The sequence below is a fragment of the Branchiostoma floridae genome, chromosome 12 (genome assembly GCF_000003815.2).
Source record: "Branchiostoma floridae strain S238N-H82 chromosome 12, Bfl_VNyyK, whole genome shotgun sequence".
In the NCBI taxonomy this organism is placed as follows: Eukaryota; Metazoa; Chordata; class Leptocardii; order Amphioxiformes; family Branchiostomatidae; genus Branchiostoma; species Branchiostoma floridae.
Genome location: NC_049990.1, coordinates 14,524,094 through 14,545,597, shown reverse-complemented (window position 1 = coordinate 14,545,597; position 21,504 = coordinate 14,524,094). Strand labels below are relative to the sequence as shown.

Genomic DNA, 21,504 nt, shown 5'->3' with positions numbered 1-21,504 from the left:
GACCCTGTTACAGCATTACAGAGATCTCTATAAATTAGCCCTAAAATCTTCCTCACGGAGGTTTGTCATCTCTGAATTCTTGTTTATATCACAGAGGCAGGAGGCCCGGTGAGAAGTGGGAACCCAGATACTACTGCCAATGACTAGGTATGTGCTTGTTGAACTCAAGTAGAGTTTCCTTGTGAAGGAAGGTGATTTCCAATTAGCCTTTGACCCAGACATTACTGTAAAAAACTAAGGTGTGTCATATGACCGGTAAGCGGTAATGGGATCGTAAAACTCTACTTAGAATCATTCATACAGACAGCTGCCATTACGCCGCAGGCATTGGCCTTCTAGACAAACCTTGGTATCCACTACTGGTTTACACTAGCGCCACAACATGTCAGTCAGAGCTGTATTCGAATCATTTCTTTACCCGACATAAGCATGATGTCATTTTCCAAAGCCTACCCTGCTCCATGATTGGTCTGACGACTTAGACTAAACTACGGAAACAGCCAATCAGAAGAACCTGGCACAATGACACGTCAATATACGTTTCCCTACCTAGCACGCAGTCTACAATACATCAGATGCCTGACCACTGGGTTGAGTCTTAGTTGTTTACAAGTTTTAGAAGAATCTGGAAACTACAACCATGTCTACAAAGGGTATGCTTTTTTAAAACTTAAATGTTAGGATCGATCATTTTTGTGCTGCTGTCCAAACTTTGTGTTAATAACAGTTTAATGGATGGTGAAATGTAAAATAAAAGATTTCTATTCGATTTCAAGGTTTCAAAAAAGTTTGTCCATTTAATGAATTAGAAACTTTTGTGAATTTTAAGGGTTTATGCCTATTCGAGTTAGCGGTATCCCTGTCGGGTCGGAGCCGGTGAAACGTCAGAAAGGCCGCCGGACAGGGCTGGTTCTGCTGGCGGGAGCATGTCTGGGTGCGGTCGCGGTGTGTGCAGTCCTCATGCCGCTGGTCTACTTCACCCTGGCTGACCTGCAGGTTAAAGTGGACAAACTCATCGACGAGCGATCCCAGAAGGTACGTATTCGTGTACGTGCGTTCGTGTATGTGTGTTTGTGTATGTGTGTTTGTGTGGATGCGCTTGTGCGTGAGTTTGTTTGTGGGTGTTTTTTTCTCTGTGTGTGTGAGTGTGTGTGTGCGGTGCGTTCGCTCCATTATATATGTCAATTAACGGCACAATTTGATATAAATGTGTGTAAAGGATCAATTTCCATACATATGTTTTGCGAAAGGGCGAATGTGTTGCCTTTTAGTTCCTTAACTTATTTCCGTAACCTGAGACGAGGGAGATGCAAATCTGTCAACAGGTGAGTCAGGCTGTTTGTTATTGTTCAAGACCAGGCCGCAAAGACACCTGCCTTATGCATCGTCACGTTTCCCAGTGCAGGTAATGGTTCACTTCAGCTGAGAGTCTTTTAAGTATGTAGAGGTCATGAACCTAAAGTGTGGCTTACCTGTACTTACAGTAATGTTTGTTTTGCCCAAGGGGTTAGAGATTCACAGCGATTCGCTTGGAGAGACCGTAAACGGTAATGAAGACCGACACCGCCGTGGCGCCGGCCCAGGGGATCGCCCTCCGCCTCCACCGCCCCGAAGCGGTGCAGTGTACGTGCGCTGGGGAAAGGAAATGTGCGCCTCTGACGTTGAAACTCTGTATAATGGTAAGTTTATTCTAATGCACTTTTATGGCCTCGTATACAGGGCTCTAGCCAGCTCGAATTTTTTTTCCGTCAGCCAATTTCCATTGTCGCGAAAACACTTTGATGAGATTATTGTATGCGAAAGGCCACCGACACACTTCGTCAACAATAATAACAATAGCAAAACAAACAGTGTGTGGCTTTTACGGCCGTGGACGGCGTCCCCAAGCCGCCTGTAGCTAATCCACCAAAGATTTTGTCCGTCAAACTCAAAGTTGACGGATTGGTCTTAAAATATTTCCGTCAATTGACAGCAAAACGGACGCTGGCTAGAGCCCTGCTCGTATATAAACGTTAGTTGCTATAATTTGAAACGACCGTTGCGTGTTAGCACGCTCAGTCCCACCGTCATGTTTAGCGGCTTTTATTAGGAAGGAACAAGTACTTTAACTATGTTTTAAGCACCCTTTTGTCGTCAAATTGAATTTTACTTTATACACGCTTTAGCCTCCCCCCCCCTTCTCTACTAGAAATAAGATTCATATACCTTCCTCTAATAATGACCTGTCTTGGGTTCAATAAGCAAATCTGATGCCTTGGTATATCTCTAGATCTCATTTTATGTGAATCGGAAATGTGCAGTAACAATATCGTCGTAAATATCTATTGAGAAAATCTTCAGATTTGTACATGACTTATAAACTGTTCGTGTTCCTTTTTTGAACAGGAGTTGTGGGAGCTGGTAATTACAACCATAAGGGAGGATCTGGCAACTACCAATGCCTCCCGTTGGACAACGTGGAGTGGAACAAAACACAAGCAGGATACCAACACCACAGCTACATGTACGGGGCAGAGTACCAAGGTGGGGTGGGGCCTTTTTCCACCGAAAATATGCCAGAGGGCATAACCAACCCAGCTAACTACGACATACCATGCTCCGTGTGTCACGTGGTCGGACGATTCGCACACGTCATGATCCCCGCCCGTCTGTCGTGTCCCCAGGGGTGGTACAAGGAGTACAGCGGCTACCTGATGTCGTCCAACTACAACCACAACAGTAACAGTGACTTCATCTGTGTGGACGGAGCTCCCAACCTTGTGCCGGGGTCAGCTGCTAACGAAAACGGGGCACTGCTGTACCTGGTGGAGGCGCAGTGTGGCTCTCTTCCGAATGGGCCTTACGTCAATGGATTTGAGTTGACCTGTGTGGTCTGCACCAAGTAAACACAGTTTATACACCGCTTTGAGATCGCAGTTGCTAGTGACGAATGGCACTAACAATTTATCATCGGAGCATCTTTATTTGAGCGTGAGCTTGGCATGTTTGATACAGTAATTCAAGACATTATGGATGTTTATGATATTTAGTTTATGGGTAGATGTTGTGTAAACGGTAGGATTAACCTGGAGCCTATATGTATTTCGGTGGAAATCCTTTTTTTAATCTATTGTTCAGGATTTGGAATACAGACAAGGTGTTTGGTGATTGGGCCTTAACTGTCTTTAGGGTACAAAACACTTGGTATTTTCTATAACCGGCCAAGAGCCCTTTTTGAACAGCATGGACGTTTTCATTGTTAAAGTTGGCAAATTAAAAAAAAAATCCAAGATGCAATAAAGTCTATGTAAATATTGCAAGCATTAAGTCTACAACATTCAATAAGTAAATATTATAACGCAAGAAGTATGAATATAAATATGTCCTTGTTTAAGTATTACAGATATGCTCTAATAGGATTTTGTGACGAAAATATTTGAGAATTTATTTAATTTGAAATTTGTAGCTCATTAATGACTAATACTGTTTATGCATGGTTTGACCATATATTATATAGTCATAGAAGCCAAAGGAATTTTGTATTTGGGACAAGTTTGACCTAAATGTAGTTAAAGACTATAAGACCGAAAAGGAACAAATTAAAATTCCTTTTTAAGTACATGGTTAGTATAGTTTTGGCATATGACTGTTGACCGTTATATTTAAAATACTACCCAAGAACGTAATACTATGTTGTGACTACGTGATGATCCGTTCTTAAAAGAATAAATGACTTTCTTTACTGTCATTGTACTGGCTTACTCTTCACTTGTTCGTTTCAATAGAGACCCGACCAGCCGTGCATTTTTTTTATACATCAATATGCGCCCTGGATAGCAGATCCTCTGGAAATCATAAAATTCTGATTGACCCGGAATGATATTGGTTTGGGTCACTGACCAAATCTTGTTTCCTTAGAACATGTAAAAACCAATGCGTGCGCGTCATCCATAATGTTAACATAGTGTGGCCTTACCTAGTGTCAAATTGACAAAATTTTAAAAGGCAGTGAATTCTGACAGAAACATTTGACCTTTTTTTCAAAAACGTATCCAGTAGCTTGAGTATCTGCTTTTTGAAGTGTCTTTTTACCTGATTGTCTAACCTCCATCGACGTTACTTTTCTGATGTGTTATTTCCATCTTTTTTATAAATCTTTAAGTTAAGGAGCTTTATATAATTATCGATTGCAAAAATATTTAATGTCTAATTATGCCTTGAGGTGCTAATATGGCCTTGCACTGAAAGACAAACATTTAAAAACAATGCTTTCTATACTAATAAATTCAAGCGGAACCTTCTTTTTCCAAATTCTTTTGGCAACCTGTTGTTTAGTTTACTTTGCATCTGACGTTCGAAAAGTGGGATGAATATTTGAATGAAGCTATATAAAAAGTCTACTATACTTTTCTTTGCTCCTTCTGATCCTAATAACCTAAACAGCAGTAATACACAATGTGTATTTTGAGCATAGTGCTGCAAATACGATACGAATAATTACCAGCATTTATTCAAAAAAGATATAAGCCCAAATCGTAGATAAGTATTTGTGTTTCAATACCTACAAATGTTTCTAACTGTCCAAAAGGGTCATGCTACACACGTGTATGTTATGTATGTATATAGAGTACGACACTAATTACTTGTTCCTTGGAGTAACAATACAAAAAAAGTCATCTAGAAAGCAAGATTAAGTTTTCTAAGGAGTCCATATTTATTCCAAACGCAAACAAGAAATCAAGTACATCAAAAATGATCCATTCCTTTGTCAATCCATAGTATTCCTCACCCCATTATTCTTTCAACTGACCTGACATGTTATTATCATTTTCACGTCTGCATTAGTAACAAACAGTGGTAATATCAGAGGTAAACTAGAGTTTGACAAACACATCTCTTCGTCAAATAATCATGCCTTTATCAAGACTTTAACGTCTTATTCATGTATGACTAAATAGTACATACCCCAATAGCAAATAACTGCATGAACGTGTGTTCCTCACAAATGCTACCAAAAACATAACCGTCTCAGCGAACTGGTGACAATGAAATTAGGTACAATGTTGTGATATTTTCCAGCGTAACTTTCAGAGTGTTTTGTTAAAATCAGCAGTCTCACCCGACTCCGGTCTGGCCGAATAGTACACAGATGACCTGGTATGATCCCTGGTCAATCAGAATTTCATGCTTCCAAGACGTATCATCCCTGGTCAATCGGAATTTCATGCTTCCAAGACAACGTCAGGGATTCTGACCTACTTCTTCTCTATTTTTAGACATCTATGGGCCGATTCAAGTCCTTTCAGGTAACTCCGTCACAAGTAAAATTGCAACCATTATAGTTTCCCAAAGTAACTTCTAGTCCCAACAGCTATCCACCACTTAACCCTATTCAGACCGGGCTTTTTTGGTCATCCCTGGACCGGGGGGGGGGGGCTTTTGAGCCCATCCACTTTGAAGTCCTATAACTCTAAAACGACGTGTCGTAGGGCCACCAAATTTCCAGGACATGATATCGACATAATATCTGACAAGTATTTGACGTTTGACGTTACGGTGACGTAAGATGACGTAATTAGGACGTCATCAATGTGATTATATTGGCAGGGCCCATAAAAAAAGGGTATTCTCAGAAAACTTCAAGTTATTCTACAAAAATGTAACAACAAGTGCAGATAACAGAATAATAATGTTTATTACGACTTGCGTTGCCAATAGCAACATCAATGACGTCAAAATGACGTCATGCACATCTAAGATCCCAGTTGGGCTCCGCCATATTATATCCACCACCTTGAATTTTAAAAAATACTTTTTTGCAACAAATAATCAAAACGGGCAATGGAAATAGACTCAATTCATTTATTTAGATGGTTTTTGATGAAAAAATACCAGGTAGTTACAAATGTTAAGGGATAATTAGCTCGTTATTCTTGATCTGGCCATACGGTCCGCCATCTTGGATTTTGGGCTGATGACGTCATCAAATTTGCATAATTTATGCATATTTAATTATGAAAGATATGCTAAATGATATAAGATTTTATTTATGTAACAAAATAGCAGTAAAATAGCAAATAAATGTGAAAAATACATTGTTAGAACCAAAAATAGTGATTTTTGGCAAAACAGCCTGTAAACAAACGGTTGCCATGGCAACACGAAAAAATGGTAAATTTGTCAAACTTCTTGAAATTGTTGCCAACAATATTTTAGGAAAACTCACTAAATTTGGTGGCTCTAGCGTTAGTCGTTCTCGCGTTATAGGACATCAAAGTTGGCGCAGGCCTCAAAAGCCCCCCCCCCCTCCGGTCTGAATAGGGTTAAAATTCATGAACCTGGCACTTCTGGAAAATTTAGGCGCAAACTTTGACGCTCACTTGCAGTACCAAAACAAGTCGCCAGGAAGCCCATTATCGAACTTGACCTTCCTTTTTGTGTCCCCTACCAATCAACGAAATATCATTAGCATCCATCAAGAACATCTCGAGTTATCTTGCATACAGACAAACGCACTTACATACAAAGCCAGCTACAACACCATAGATAAAAGCTAGCTAAACCATTCTCGCACATGACAATCCTTTGCACAACCGCTACACACCTGCCAAATATCGTGGAAATCGCCCAGCTACATTTTGACTTATGCTTCTCGAAACAAACCACGAAAAAATACAAAACTCGCTGCTGTACCGTAGGAAAACGCCAGGTAAACCGTTTTCGAACTAGGCATGCCTTTCGACAACCACTACACACCTGCAAAAAATCAAAAAATTCCATCCACAATTTCTCGACTTATATGTTGTTGACCTACATACAGACCCAAGTCGGCAAAATCATACTCTATCGCCATTGGCGAAGAGAATAATGTAAAACGACAGCTTAAACAATCAATAAAGCTACCATACGTGAATGACTATCACAACAAAATACTGTAAATGCAGAAACTTTCGCGGTGGATTAATGTTCGCGGTTTTCGCGGTGGCCACTTCATCGCGAATTTAAATCCACCGCGAACATTATTCTATAGCAGTAAGAGACTGCAGTGTACGTTGCTAACAGCGAACTTAAAACTACCGCGAAAAGTTCTTTTTGCCGCTTCCGTAAAATTGAATCCCCGCGAACTTAAATGCATTTACAGTATATACCACAGGCCCTCTACTATTCAAAAAGCACAAGGAGAATTTGCTACCACAGAGGTGCCGATATTTACTCTGACCCATTGACTAATTGCGTTTTTTTTTTTAAATTAGGCCACGTTGATTTGATGATATGGATGACATCCGCGCTCGCACCAAGTTTCGGCCATTTCCAAAAAAAAAAAAAAAGGTTTTCGACCACACAATAAATTGTGCAAAGCAGCTGTAAAATGAGCACAAATATTCCGTAGATTGAAAAAAAAGTATCAAAAAACAGATAACTAATGCCATAGAATGCCAAAATGAATCTAAAGTCAAAGAATAAGATGTGAAAGGACAGAAAGAAAAAAAATCTATTGTTGGTTGGGGGAGGTACCAGTACAGAAAATTCAGGTCCAGACGATCATTTCCAGGTCCGGACATGAACCTGGACTTGATTGTCTGTGGAAACTTGAGAACTGGTAATACTCAAAATAATGGTAATTGGTCAATTTTGCTACAAAGGAATCTGTTTGGTGGATTATTGGATTCCCACTGCATTTTAAAATCCCATCTCCATGTAATAAAGGCTAACTGTCTCTGTACCTTTGACTGTAGAAACTTGGTGCAATTGACTATAAATTGACTACAAACTCTACTTGACTTCGCTCTTGTTGTCTTCCGCTTAGACCCCAAATGGCTGCCGACATAGTGTGTCCATTTTGTAATTGGCGAAACCTGTTCGTCTGTTTTTTTTTACACCTAACTGTTGGTATACCATACTATGTGTGTTAAGTCCTATGTTCCACCTTCCTGGCCACTTTGATTTCATACTGAAGGCAACTTTTTTTTTTTTTTGGCCAAACTTTTTTTTATTCGCTCGCTCGCATCAGTTTTGGAGTTCCCGGAGGATGTCATCCATATAATCAAATCAACATGGCCTTATTAATAAGTCTCAGAAAAAGTCGTTTGTCTTGAAGGCCCCCGTCTAACTGTTTCAGCCTCTAACATATTCGGCTTGAATTTAACCCGCTTGCTAATAAATTCCGATAGTAAGGATGTGTTATTGTTATCCTGGGATTTCTGTACTAAACGCGCAGATTTGTTTTGCTGCCCTTTCTTGGTAACACGGTATTCACCCGATTCGGACCTGTGTACTCTCGCCCTCACCTCTTTCGCTAGCGTCGGTATTCTCAATATTCGAATTCAAACGATCTTTTTCCTTACAAAGGCTGTCCAATTTGTGCACGGTTAGGGTAATCCTCATGTTCAACTGTTGTTTCACAGCTTTTAGACTGTTGTTCGCTTTGTTTTGTTTTGTTTGATTTGTTTATTTGGCCAAATCCTACTATTTAACCCTATCCAGACCGGGCTTTTTTGGGATACCTGGGACGGGGGGGGGGGGCTCTTTTGACCCCCCCCCCCCCTTGTAATTTCAAAACGGCTTGTGTTACGATCACCAAATTTTCAGGAGATGATGTACTAGTAAAGTTTTATATTTTCTGTAATTTTGGTATCGTAATAACGTAATATAACGTAATTATGACGTCATAATGTCATATTTTCGGCTAAAATCGTCTAAATATTGAATTTTCGCTACACCTAAAGGTATTAAACAAAACGATAACTATAAACGGTAACTTCTTTGGTTTTAAGTCTGCCAAGTCTTTTGTTGCCAATGACGACGACGCTGACGCCTGTATGACGTCAGAAAATGACGTCATTTGTCCGCCATCTTGGATCGACAAGCTTGAATTTTCTGAAATACGTTTTTTTCTACATATAACCCCAAAACCCAATAGAAGTGGACTAAAAGGGTTCAAATGATTGTATTTTGTAAGAAAATAAAAGATTTTGACGGAATTTGAGTAAAAATAACATGTATTTAAGGTTGATGATGGCATTGTCCGCCATCTTGGATTTTGAGCAATGACGTCATCAAATTAGCATGAATTATGAATATTTAATTAGAAATGTAATTTAAAATTACGCAAGATGTTAATGATATAGATAAACAAGTGTGGTCTCGCAATAAAACCATGAAATCTCATATATCAAACTGAAATTAGTAAATTTGGTAAAATATGCCTGTCAGAAACCCGTTGTCATGACAACACGAAACATTACAATTTCAAAATTTTTTCGCGAAATTGTTGCCAACAATATTTTAGGAAAAGTCACCAAGTTTCGTAGTCCTAGCACACGTCGTTCGGCAGTTATAGCACGTCAAAGTTGGCGCGGGCACTTTTAGCCCCCCCCCCCCCCGGTCTGGATAGGGTTAAAGCGAATATGGAGTTCAGTTGAGAATATAATTTCAGGTGTGACTTTTCAAAAAGTAATGTCCGAGTCATCAAATAGTTATTTCAAGTTTTCAAGCTCATATCTCATATACTTTGAAAAATTCTGAAAAGAATATATGAATAATGTGAAAAAGTACTTCCAAAATATGTATTGAATTTCTACAAGGCATACTTCCAAAACTTCTAAATGTAGTACTTGTTATAGTTTCAAATGATAAGTTGTAAAAGGGATTCTTTAGTTACAATTTCTGCAAAAAGGAGAGTTAAGAAAGCAAAATGCTGTTATACCTTGCAACTTGAAGAAATATACAAGGCGTACATACGCAATGACATTTATTATGCGCAATGCATTATTATAATAATACTAAAAAAAACTACAAAGGCAACATTTTTAACAGTTGAAAAAAACTTTAAACTTTCGGCAACTTCTTACAGAAAATACAGGATGTTCACCTCACAGCAATTTTCCTTTTCTACTCCATTCAAATAGCATCGGAGAGAATACAATATGGCCAATAGGCATCTACCTTTGACCACATACATATGGATATATACACAGTACAAACATTTTAGGTAGAATGAAATAGTTGCACACTTTAAAGACACTGATAACTGGTACATACGAGAGTATCAAATAGTTTACAACTAAATTGGGGCAGTGGAAAAGCTGGAACTTAATATTTTAGTAGATGCCACACACTCTTGAAGTGCATCCAAAAGCAGCCTATTAATGACAAGTTCATTGGCAGCTTGAACCTGGATAAGTATATAGAAAAGGTAACATGTTGCTTTACGAGGTATTCAACAGTGGAGCCTAGTTTGCTACGTTGGCCAGGCTTTGGTCAAGCTAACACCCGTTAACCATAATGCTCGCCCCTGAGGCGTTGTCAAAATAGTAAGCATATTTTGTAAATCAAAGAATCATGGACGTGGAGTATCGCAATTAGCAACATAAGTTTCTTTTTTTTGTGCATTTTTTAAATATAGATGCAATATGGAGATATTTAAGTCAATGAAAGTTAGAACCACATCGGAGATATTTAAGTCAATGAAAGTTAGAACCACATCAACGACAATAAAAATAAGTATTACATGGTTGCCATTGAAACTTCATAAAAGAAGAAAAAAAACACCCGCAAAAACACCATGTTTTCACTATCGGGAAACAAATGACTACAAATACCGAGTCGACAAGACTGCGCTATGTAAGTTTTCAACACACGTCACAGCGTTCGTGTGCACTAAATTGTCTTTGAAATTACTGTCATAATGTTGGTTGGTATAGAGACATCTAAATAAATTGATTTTGGGCCATCTGATGCCCTTTTTGGTACTGCAGCAGTACTTCCAGTATTTCTATCTCGTGTTCTTGATTCGCCGTGACCATGATGTTTAAGTAGTACATAAATCTTCAAAGGGAGAGGAATTAGGATAGCCGCTTTCTTTTGGAAGTGCAAGGATTTTTTCTTTAAAAAATTGAAAAAGAAAAACTTAACAAAAGGTTGGCGGATTAAATTCGGCGTTAGATAGCTTGAATGTTGATTCTCATTAGCATATGGTGATTGTGCAAATCTGAAGCTAATTCAAATAGAAATTTTTGAGAAAATGCTATAATTCTATATAATTATTAAGTTTATGGGTTAATTAATTCTTGCGGCATTTTGAAGTTACGAAATGTACACATAAAGTATGCAAATCAGTGCTCATTTACTTGATTAATAAGGAATCTCCCCATATTATTTTTTTTTAAGAAAAGACATTTCTTTTGTTATATCTGTGGGAAAAATGATCAACATATATGATTTTTGCAAATTAGATCTTATACCTATATATAAGTTCATCTGTGATGGTATCAAACATAACGTTTCAATTTTAAACTCTATATCCGTACACAAAATAAAGCGCTTAGCAACAAGCTTTCAATCAGTTAGACTTAGACTTAGACTTTGAGGTTCTTATTCGTATAATAAATGTGACGTGAGTGATTTATAATGCGTCACTCGAAAATGTTAACACTATTCGGTCTGAGTTCTTGTTGTTACATTGGTTTCTCGCAAATGTAGTCAAAGGAAGAGCCGCATTTGGCGTCATTCCATTCTCCTTGGTACTTCTGTTTTGCCCAAAGATTCTTGTGTTTGTGGGCCTGTAAAAAAGATAACACGGGATTTGATTTAAATCTTCATTCGTGGCATTAGCAATTTTTTCCCTTTATACAATCATAGTAAAAAGAACGCGTATCTTGTTTGTGCTGAGTATGCAACAATTCATTGTGTTGATGTCTTTGTTTCAATTATTTAATGCTTACTATTGCCATTAGATAAGGAATATGTACCACTGCTCAAAATATGATCATTAAATAAATAGACCTTTGATGTCAAAATCATATTTAAATTGTCAATGAGAGTCTAAAGGCTGATGTATTCCACGTTCAAAATGAAATTTTTAAAGTTAAGGGAGCCAGTATAGCTTGTTATAGTGCTAATCTTCCAGTGTTCGTGACAGAAAAGACAACCTCTACGTATAGTTTTTCCAGGTTCTTTGTATGAAGAAAATTACACGAACTTTTTCAACAAGTACAATGAACAGTGGACCACGGCTTGAAGACTATAACCCTCTCATAAGGTGCACTCTCACTGCACCTGTGTCACGCTTGCGTCAATGCGGGTTTCGAAAGATACTTCACGAATTATAAAAACGAATTTCCTTTATGTGTATTTTGTCGTCTTGTTAGTCATACTTTTACATTTACGTATTAAGTAATATCTAAATCATAAAAAAGGAGAAAATAAGAAAACAGTGACGTAGTGACCATAAATAAACCTCGCAGTAACTCAGGCCTGACGCAAGTGCAGTATGAGTGCATATTTAGTAAAGCTAAGGGCACAGCCCGCCGTACGTGCAAATACGTGCTGTCTACGTGCAGATACGTGCTACGTGCCAAAACGTGGGCAATCTTTTGGGATCCGTAAGTAGTAAGTACCGCCTCCGTACGAACTTGTAGGGAATCTGACGTATTTTGAAGCACGCAGACACGCCGTAGAACTTTACGTGCAGGCAAAACTTTGTGTGCCGTGGATTCGCCCCCCGTACGTGCCAGTACAGGCGACGCGCTTGCCATGTACAGCTTGAACAGCTTTGCAGAAGTACGTGGCGGACGTGGCCTTCCCAACCATAAAAAACGTACGGACAAATTGCAAGTACGGCGGGTTGTACCCTTAGCTTTAGCTTAACCCTCAAGCACCCGACCTTTTTTTGCGACTAAAATGACCGAGTGGGGTCCAAACGGACCCCAAAATGTTTTGTTCATAAAATCTCAGTACAATTTCTTATCGGCGACGATTGTATATACATAGCTTCGTCAATGTAAGAGGAAGATTTTGAGATGTTAAGGTGTTGCTAATTCCAACTCATTATCATAATTTATGCAGAAGTTCAGAAGGACCACGTTTTGCACTAAACCTGTTCCGACCAGATACGGGAATTTTGTATTTATGTAGCATAACTCATTAACGGCTAGAGTTAAAGCTACGAAACTTGGTAATTTATCACAATATTTTGTTTGCAAAAGTTTTTGGTCAATAAAGTAAGTTTATCATTTTTGGGGGTTGCCATGGCAACCATATTCTAACAGGCATATTTTTGCCAACATTTGACAATTTCAATTTAAACAAGGTTTTCTTGGTAAACTACACCTGTTTTCTGACAACAATTAAATTCTATGAAATTCAATGCAATTTTCATGACTAAAAGTTTATAATTTATGCTAATTTCATGACGTCATTGGTCAAAATCCAAGATGGCCGCCCTGATTAGGCAAATGATGTCATAATGTCGTCACATTACATGTTGATGACACAGAAATTTTTGTGATGATTTAGGTTTGCATTCTTATTATTGTCTTAAAGAATGGTAGTCATACTGTAAGTGGTTAAGGAGTTAGCCTCCAAAGTTTGTTTTAAAAACTGCACATTTTCGCTGGGGTCCGTTTGGACCCCAGAGGGACTGAACACAAACTTTCTTTATAATTTCCACTATATTGTGCCAATCTTTGCGAGAACTTAGGAGAAGGTATAAGACATATTGACTGACAAAGTCACGGAAGGATTTTTTCTTCAGATCAAAAATGTTTAAATGGCACTTCAAAATGTACGCCTGGGGTCCAAATGGACCCCACTCGGGTGTTTGAGGTTAAACAATTGAGTACGCACATTACGCGTTATCGTCTCGTTAGTAAAGGTTGGGAGCTAAAGATAATGACTTTTAGTTAAAAAATAAGATTTACACACCTTGAAAAATACAGAGACACAGTTCTCTCCCCTAAAAATCGAGTAGATAAGACTGTTATTTGGCTCTCCTCGGGCCCAGTTTTTGTAGCCAATGCTCGACCCATCAGTCCACTTCCATTTCCCATCTTTTTTATGTAGACCAATCCAGATAGATGGATGCTTCCTATACTCTCTAACTGCAATCAAAGAAAAATAGTATGTAACTCAGTCGACTCTTGAGTTATGGAATATGGCACATTTGCCTGCCCGAGCTTTTCTCTCTTTTGTTTTTGGTAGATATTGGATATTGACTATTAGATCCAGGTTTAAGTAAACACCGCATGTATGTTTAACAATTTTGGCACATACATTTTGCCGTTTTTTATTCAAACGATAAACTGATATGGCATAAAAAGAAAACAATAAATTTTGGAAATTTTTGAGGGCTCCTTACTTATCATTTCAACTTGAAAATAAACTCATATATAGTAGCCACTTTCTGTGCTTTAAACATTTTTTTCCTATGCAGTGGTCACTGCAGACAGGTTAAGCTGCAATTTGAATGTAAAAAAAATGTTTTGTTTGTGATGTATTTCTTAGCATAAATTTAAGGATGAAAGAGATGATAAGGGCTAGAAGTGATAAGGAATAATGTATAATTGTTATAATTATGATGTACAGACAAAAGAGATACATTTTTAGCAAAAGCTTGCAAATGTTACCCAGACTTATAGAAAAGATATACATTTATGAACAAAGGCTTTTGAATGTTACTCACACTTAGAGATGAGGTTTTTGACGAAATTGTTCTCAGCCTCATTGTTGATTGAGGCAAGAATTGCGCCATGTTGTAAGCATCGTGTTCTCGCTGTAGACCAGCTGACCGTGTCTGTCATCAGTTTGTAGCAGTGGTTGTCGTATTTTCTCCATGTACTGGGACACTGCAGAGCTGAAGTAAAATTGGGAATTGTACTATACGTTGGATACCTCACTCGGTTCCACTGCCTGCCTATCTATATGTATACGCACAATATCCATCTATGAATATGCATCCATATTTTCAACTCTTGTAAAAAGTATCACTATAACGACCTATCGTATCATATTGTTTTATTGCACGACAATTGTACGGGGTACAAAGTATGGCATCTACATAACTACAGTTCTATAACTTAACGCTTATCTAACTAATACAGAAGTTGTAGTATGGGATAAGTTTCTTACGGTTATTGGAGGCTTTTACAATCAATGGAGGAATTTGTAATGTCTAAACCTTCTTTGATATATTTTCCTATATCTGTCATGCAGGGATTGTCACATGCCATGATGTATTTGAATTTGCACTTCAGGTCCATTGAGATAAATCCTTGTGTATAAGATGACAGCCTTGTGTACAGAGCATTTCGCATATCCTATCCTATGACCACCGAATTTTTTGACAATGATGTAGACATAATATCTTAAGATTTTAAGAAATTTGCGGTGATATGACGTATTGAGGACGTCATCAAATTACTAAAGGAATAACTCCACAACATCGAACTTACCATCCTGGCAGTTATGTCCAGTCCATCCAGGTAAGCAGGTGCATTTGTAGCCACCATCTTTGTTTACACAACTTCCATGTTGGCACGGGCCCCCAATACACTCGTCAATGTCTGTGTAATGAATGAAATATCATGTGCTTGTTGACTAAAGGGGAATACCTCAATAATTATAGATTGCAGATACAGCCAAGTCTGTATTAGCGGCCACCTTTGCATACCGGCCACCTGGCCATGGTGGCCACTTTTTGTCGGTCCCTTGGATTTGTAATGATTAAGAAATAGGCTTAGCGGCCACCCGTCCAACGCGGTCACGGCCACACGATTTCCGGTCCCGAAGATACAGAAACACTGCCGATTACGGCAACGGCGGACGGCCGATCTAGGGTCCGGCACGCGTTCGGCCATACAGCGGCCGTAGCGTCACGTACACCCTACGCCGGATTTAAAACCCTACAAAACTACCTACCCGTCAACAAATGATGTGATATAACAGACGATACCACTATTACGGAGGTAAATTGTGGTAAAGTTACGTTCAAATACACTATCGTTGAGGTTAATCTACATAACAAAAATATTCTAAAATAATGGAAATTGCTAAACTTTCTTTCCAACACGAATTAATATAGGGACTTACCCTAAATTTTCGGTCAACTCCGTCGACCTTGTTCACAGAATGACCCTATCTCCAGCAGTGATGGCAGGAACACGCCACTTTTGCAGGAGGGAGTCATAAGTATCAGAGAGTCTGTGCCGCCCCCCGTCTCTGTTGAGTGTGGGCCGGTGGGCTCTAATGTACACTGCCTCCTTCACTCCTCGCGCGAAGAAATCCTGTTCTGAGTCTAAGATTTTGACTTTGTCCAGCGGAAATGGAATGGCCCGCCAAACTCTATATGTATATGAGACGGGGGGCGGCACAGACTCTCTGATACTTATGACCCCCTCCTGCAAAAGTGGCGTGTTCCTGCCGTCACTGCTGGAGATAGGGTCATTCTGTGAACAAGGTCGACGGAGTTGACCGAAAATTTAGGGTAAGTCCCTATATTAATTCGTGTTGGAAAAAAAGTTTAGCAATTTCCATAATGTATTCTACCAACACAGATGAACTTTCATGCTAATATTCTAAATAAGTTGTTACGCAGATAAGATGATATGAACTTCAGGCAATGCAGGATTTTATTCTTATATTTATTAAGAGATAAGTCTAAAATGACAGGCTTGTCTGGTGAGTACTACATTAGCATAATGGGGGAATCTGGCGTGTGGACGTGAGCGTGAACACACGGACGGCGTATAAAAAAAGTATGAAAGGATCCAAGCCGAAGGATCAAAGAAATATGACGACAGATACCGGTCTCTTCAGACAATACCAACTGTAGAACGTTTAAAACTTTAATTTAGCTTTTGTTTTCTTAATACATATGGTGCAACAATCATTGCAGTACATGTAAACTTCTGTAATATGTGAATAAAGATCAAAGGGTACTAAAACCATGTGTAGCTTAAGTTATTGCTTGTGGTCAATTAATCAGCATTTTCTCTATAGTGGCCAATTTTGACCAGTCCCTTGAGTGGCCGCTATAGACGGGTTTGACTGTACTGAATATGGGGGAATGAAGAAAAATCTCAAACACACCTTGCTGACAGTTCTGTCCAGTCCATCCAGGTGAGCAGGTACATCTTTAGCCGCCATCTTTGTTCACACATTGTCCATGTCGGCAGGGGTTCCTTGTACACTCGTCAATGTCTGTGTAATCAATATGTCATAGTGGATGGTTATAATTAATTAAGAGAGAGTAGCTTAATGCTAGATTGCAGATACAGAATATGTTAGAATGTATAAAGTCTTAAAACACCTTGCTGACAGTTCTGTCCAGTCCATCCAGGCGAGCAGATACATTTGTAGCCGCCATCTTTGTTTACACAATGTCCATGTTGGCAGGGGCTCAGAGGACACTCGTTAATATCTGTGTAAAGAATAAATTATTGTGGAATGGTTAACTAAGATTGCAAAACCTTTACATGTATGCTAGCTTGAAGTTACAGAATATGTAGAAAAAATCACTCGTCAATGTCTGTAAAATGAATTAGATATTGTGTGATTGTTGACTATAGAAGAATATTTGAATGCTAGATTACAGATACTGGATAAGTAAGTAATAATAATAAAATCTTAAAAACACCTTGCTGACAGTTCTCTCTGGTCCATCAAGGTGAGCAGGTACATTTAAAGCCGCCATCTTTCTTACAGATAATGAATATGTTAGAATTAGGAAGTTTGATAATTACCTTGCTGACAGTTCTGTCCAGTCCATCCAGGCGAGCAGGTACATTTGTAGCCGCCATCTTTGTTCACACAGCGTCCTTGTTGGCATGGGCCCCCAATACACTCGTCAATGTCTGTGTAATGAAAAAAAGAATTGTTTACTTGTTAACTACGGGAGAATACCTTAATGCTAGATTACAGATAATGAATACGGAATTATGAAAAAAAGATTCTTAAACGCACCTTGCTGACAGTTCTGTCCAGTCCATCCGGGTATGCAGGTACATTTGTAGCCGCCATCTTTGTTCACGCACTGTCCATGCTGACAGGCGTTACTACTACACTCGACAATGACTGTGGAAAGAATAATGTATTGTGGAATGGTTAGCGAAGGGATAATAGCTCAATGTTAAATTACAGATACTAAGTATGTAAAAATAAAATGAAAGCAGTGTTTGATTATTATCTAAGAAAGAATAGTTGACTGCTATATATATAAAATATATAGTAAATGCTGAATGTATAAGGTTTAAATAGTACAGAAGAATAAATCACATTGCTAGCAGTTCTGTCCAGTCCATAATAGTGAACATTTACAATTATAGCCTCCACCTTTGTTTTGGCAGGTGCCATATTTACATGGTTTCTTGGCACACTTATTCGGGTCTTTTGTAAAAAATTCAAATAACGACAACAATACAATAATAAGCCATTGTTATCAAATGTTACAGAACTCAAAAGAAGCATCACCAAAATAGTTAGCTAAGGATATTCATAAAGTTAGAATTAATGATATCTGAATAAACTTAAACCAACATTACTTACTAGTGGTTAGTAGAGATGTTATTGGTAAGGCATCAGTGGTAACATTGCTGTTTGTAAATGGCAAATATGTTGGAGTTGAGTCGACGACTGTGAACTCGTCTAATGCCGAGTTGTTTTCTCCATAGAAGGTGGTATTCCATGGGGTACTGGCTTCCAAGACAAACGTGCCATTTTCTTGCAGCTTTGAACCAAAAGCCACCTAGATACAAGATAACAACGTTAAAATATAATAAGCCACCTCCATAACGTATGACAGTGACCTCTCTGCGACGAAATTGCAAACTTTAATTTGATGGAGCGTTCAATGAGTATCAGATAACCATGTTACATCGTTTGCGTTTTATTGTTTTTCTAGCCAATGTTAGTAGATGTTGTAGATATGAAATAAAGGTTTACAAAAATAAAGATTAAGCCACAGAGACGTTGCAGCAAGATCGCCAACTAGTGAAATCAGGTAATGTTAATGTCACTCAAATAAAAAAGGCCACATTGATATGCAACTATATAGCCAAGTTACAGACTTGAATAGACATTTGTTTTTACAACTAATTTCTAATTTCTTGCTTGTTCCTTGTTCTTTTGCCTTAGACGATGTTAAAAAAAAACAATTAAGGGAAACTGCCAAAGCCTTGCCTGGGTACCATCATCCGTACAACCACTGGCGCATTTTTTTCCTCTCGCGTGGTAGCCAAGTAGTTAGTAAAAGAACAAAATATCAGCCACTGGTTTCTAAAGATGATGGTATCCAGGATAGTTGAATTTTGCGAATAAGTAAAGATAATGGTATCCAGCATAGCTAAGTAGCCTTATATCTTTTACAATATTAGATTAATCTTACTATAGAGCTAGTTGCATTATACATTATACTCCACTTTGACTAACATTATAAACATTGCAATCGTTGCACAATGAATTTGACTTGACAGTTAAGGCCAGTTGGCTCCTGTAAACAAGACTTATCTTACCCTCCCACCAGACGTAGTCTGAGTTGCCAGGATGCCAGCGATGACAAAAGACGCTACCACCAAAAGTCCACATCCCATAGCAAGCCAATAAACGTTGCTAGATTTCCACTCACCCCACCATGCCATGACACGGTCTGAGATATAACAGGTAGTGTGGTAGGAAATGTATTAAAGGCAAGTGTATGTACGAAATAAAACTCTACGATCAAAAAACATATACTTCTAATCACTCAGCAAAATAGCATTTCCTCTGTGCAATGCTCGTTGTCACCATGGCAACAGGGCAAACAGGTCTTTTCAGGCCATTTTATCGATTTTTACATGTCAAAAATCTAGATATTGACAAAGGTTTGGAATAGAGGGATGTAAAAATGAATTAACGTAGCGAATAAAAAATGATGCAAATGAATACCATTATATTAGGACAATGCATAAACTTGCATAAGATGTGTCACAGGTTCTTACAGAGTTTAATTTTAGTTCCTGCGCAACCCCAAAAGAACACAGTAAATTCAAGAACATTAAGCTTGAGTTTTGCTTAAAGTTTACGTGCTGTAAATGTAAAACAGGTGTAAAATATTTCCCCCCGAAAGTTCTGTTTCATACGAATACAAGAAATCATACAGATACATGGAATTCTTAACTATTAGATGTAAAATTGATCATGAGGTACATCACATTGCATAATTTCAAGAAACTCTTTTAACAAATCTGCCAAAGTGAAACATTTCTATCATGATTTTTTGTGTCAGTTTTTCACCTATATGTTGTTTATAAATGCATGCTTGATAAACTGTCTTGTTTATCTTGCTGTGTGATTTTATTTATATCATAGATACTATTCGTGATGCATTTTAATTACTTAGGTATGGCGTAAGGTATGATAAAACACTTGTTTCTTGTCAAGGCCACCAGACTGAAAATTTAAAAAAAACTAATACTCTAAATATTCAATAGATTTTGATACAAAAAAGAAAACATTCTTCACTACATGCATCACATATTTGAAAATGTTTGATTCTTATGTAACTTATGGTTAAGCCACAACGAAGATTTATTTGTTGCTTCTCCAATTTGTTCAGAAAAAGATTGGACCAGCAGGTAGTAAAAAATGAAAATAGTTTTATTTTCATAAGGTCTGGGATTAAGATATGTTATGGCTCAAATAACAAAAAAAGAAGCCCAAGGAGTTTAATGGCACGATTTTTTTTACTAATGTTCTGAGCTTTGTTTTAGACCTAGATGATGTGTATGTGGCTCTGAATGGTAATATTTACATGTTTGTGACCTGTACTATTTTTTCTCGGGACTTAATTTTTTTGAAAATTTAGCAGACGAATCAGAGAACAAATAAAAATGGTGCGGTCTGGCGATGCATGCCATGCAGAAAAAGTTTAAATGCTGTATTAACATGTTATAACATACCTCTAGTCCGGTATGCGAAGCTGACATCCATAGGATCTTTGTACTCGTAAACAACATCCTCTGGTTTGTCGTAGTTGTTGGAGCAAGACTCTTCATCAACCGTCTTGTTTACTTCCTCCGGCACTTTGTAGCAGTGAACGTCCTCTGCATTTTTATAGTAGTGGGAGAAATGATAGTCATCCTTACACCCATCCTTGACATCCATAGGATCTTTGTACTCATAAACGACATCCTCCGGTTTGTCGTAGTTGTTGGAGCAAGACCCCTCATCAAACGTCTTGTCTATTTCTTCAGGCACTTTGTAGACGTGAACGTCCTCTGGATTTTTATAGTAGTGGGAGGAATGATCGTCGTCCTTACATCCCTCCCTGACTTCCATAGGATTTTTGTTCTCGTAAACAACGTCCTCCGGTTTGTCGTAGTTGTTGGAGCAAGACCCTTCATCGAACGACTTGTCTATTTCTTCAGGCACTTTGTAGACGTGAACACCCTCTGGATTTTTATAGTAGTGGGAGAAATTATCTTCCTCATATCCCTCACTGACTTCTTCAGCCCCTTGGTAATCGTATGTTTGTTCTGATTCATGTCCCGAACACACCACTATGCGGTCTCCAGCATGAATGTATCCAGGCCCATCCCTGCCAGGAGACATGTTGGTGTAGATACAAGGAAGAGAACCATACAGGGTAGCTCCCTTCTGTTTTTTAATGATGGTTTGATCATAGGCTTGCTTTCCACGAGTGGCATCCTTGCTTCGGATTTCTAGATTGTTTTCATTGATGGAGGAGGACACCTCTTCTTTTGCTTTATCGAC

At 38.4% G+C, this 21,504-nt stretch overlaps 1 protein-coding gene across 1 annotated transcript; it reads left to right on the top strand.

Moving 5' to 3' along the window:
- Nucleotides 1-603: 603 nt before the first annotated feature.
- On the top strand, nt 604-3,274 carry LOC118426816. Its single transcript, XM_035836348.1, has 4 exons — nt 604-653; nt 830-1,035; nt 1,505-1,679; nt 2,386-3,274. Exons 1-4 carry the CDS (start codon nt 641-643, stop codon nt 2,883-2,885), a joined length of 894 nt encoding a protein of 297 aa, XP_035692241.1. The 5' UTR covers nt 604-640; the 3' UTR covers nt 2,886-3,274.
- The last annotated feature ends 18,230 nt before the right edge of the window (nt 3,275-21,504 follow it).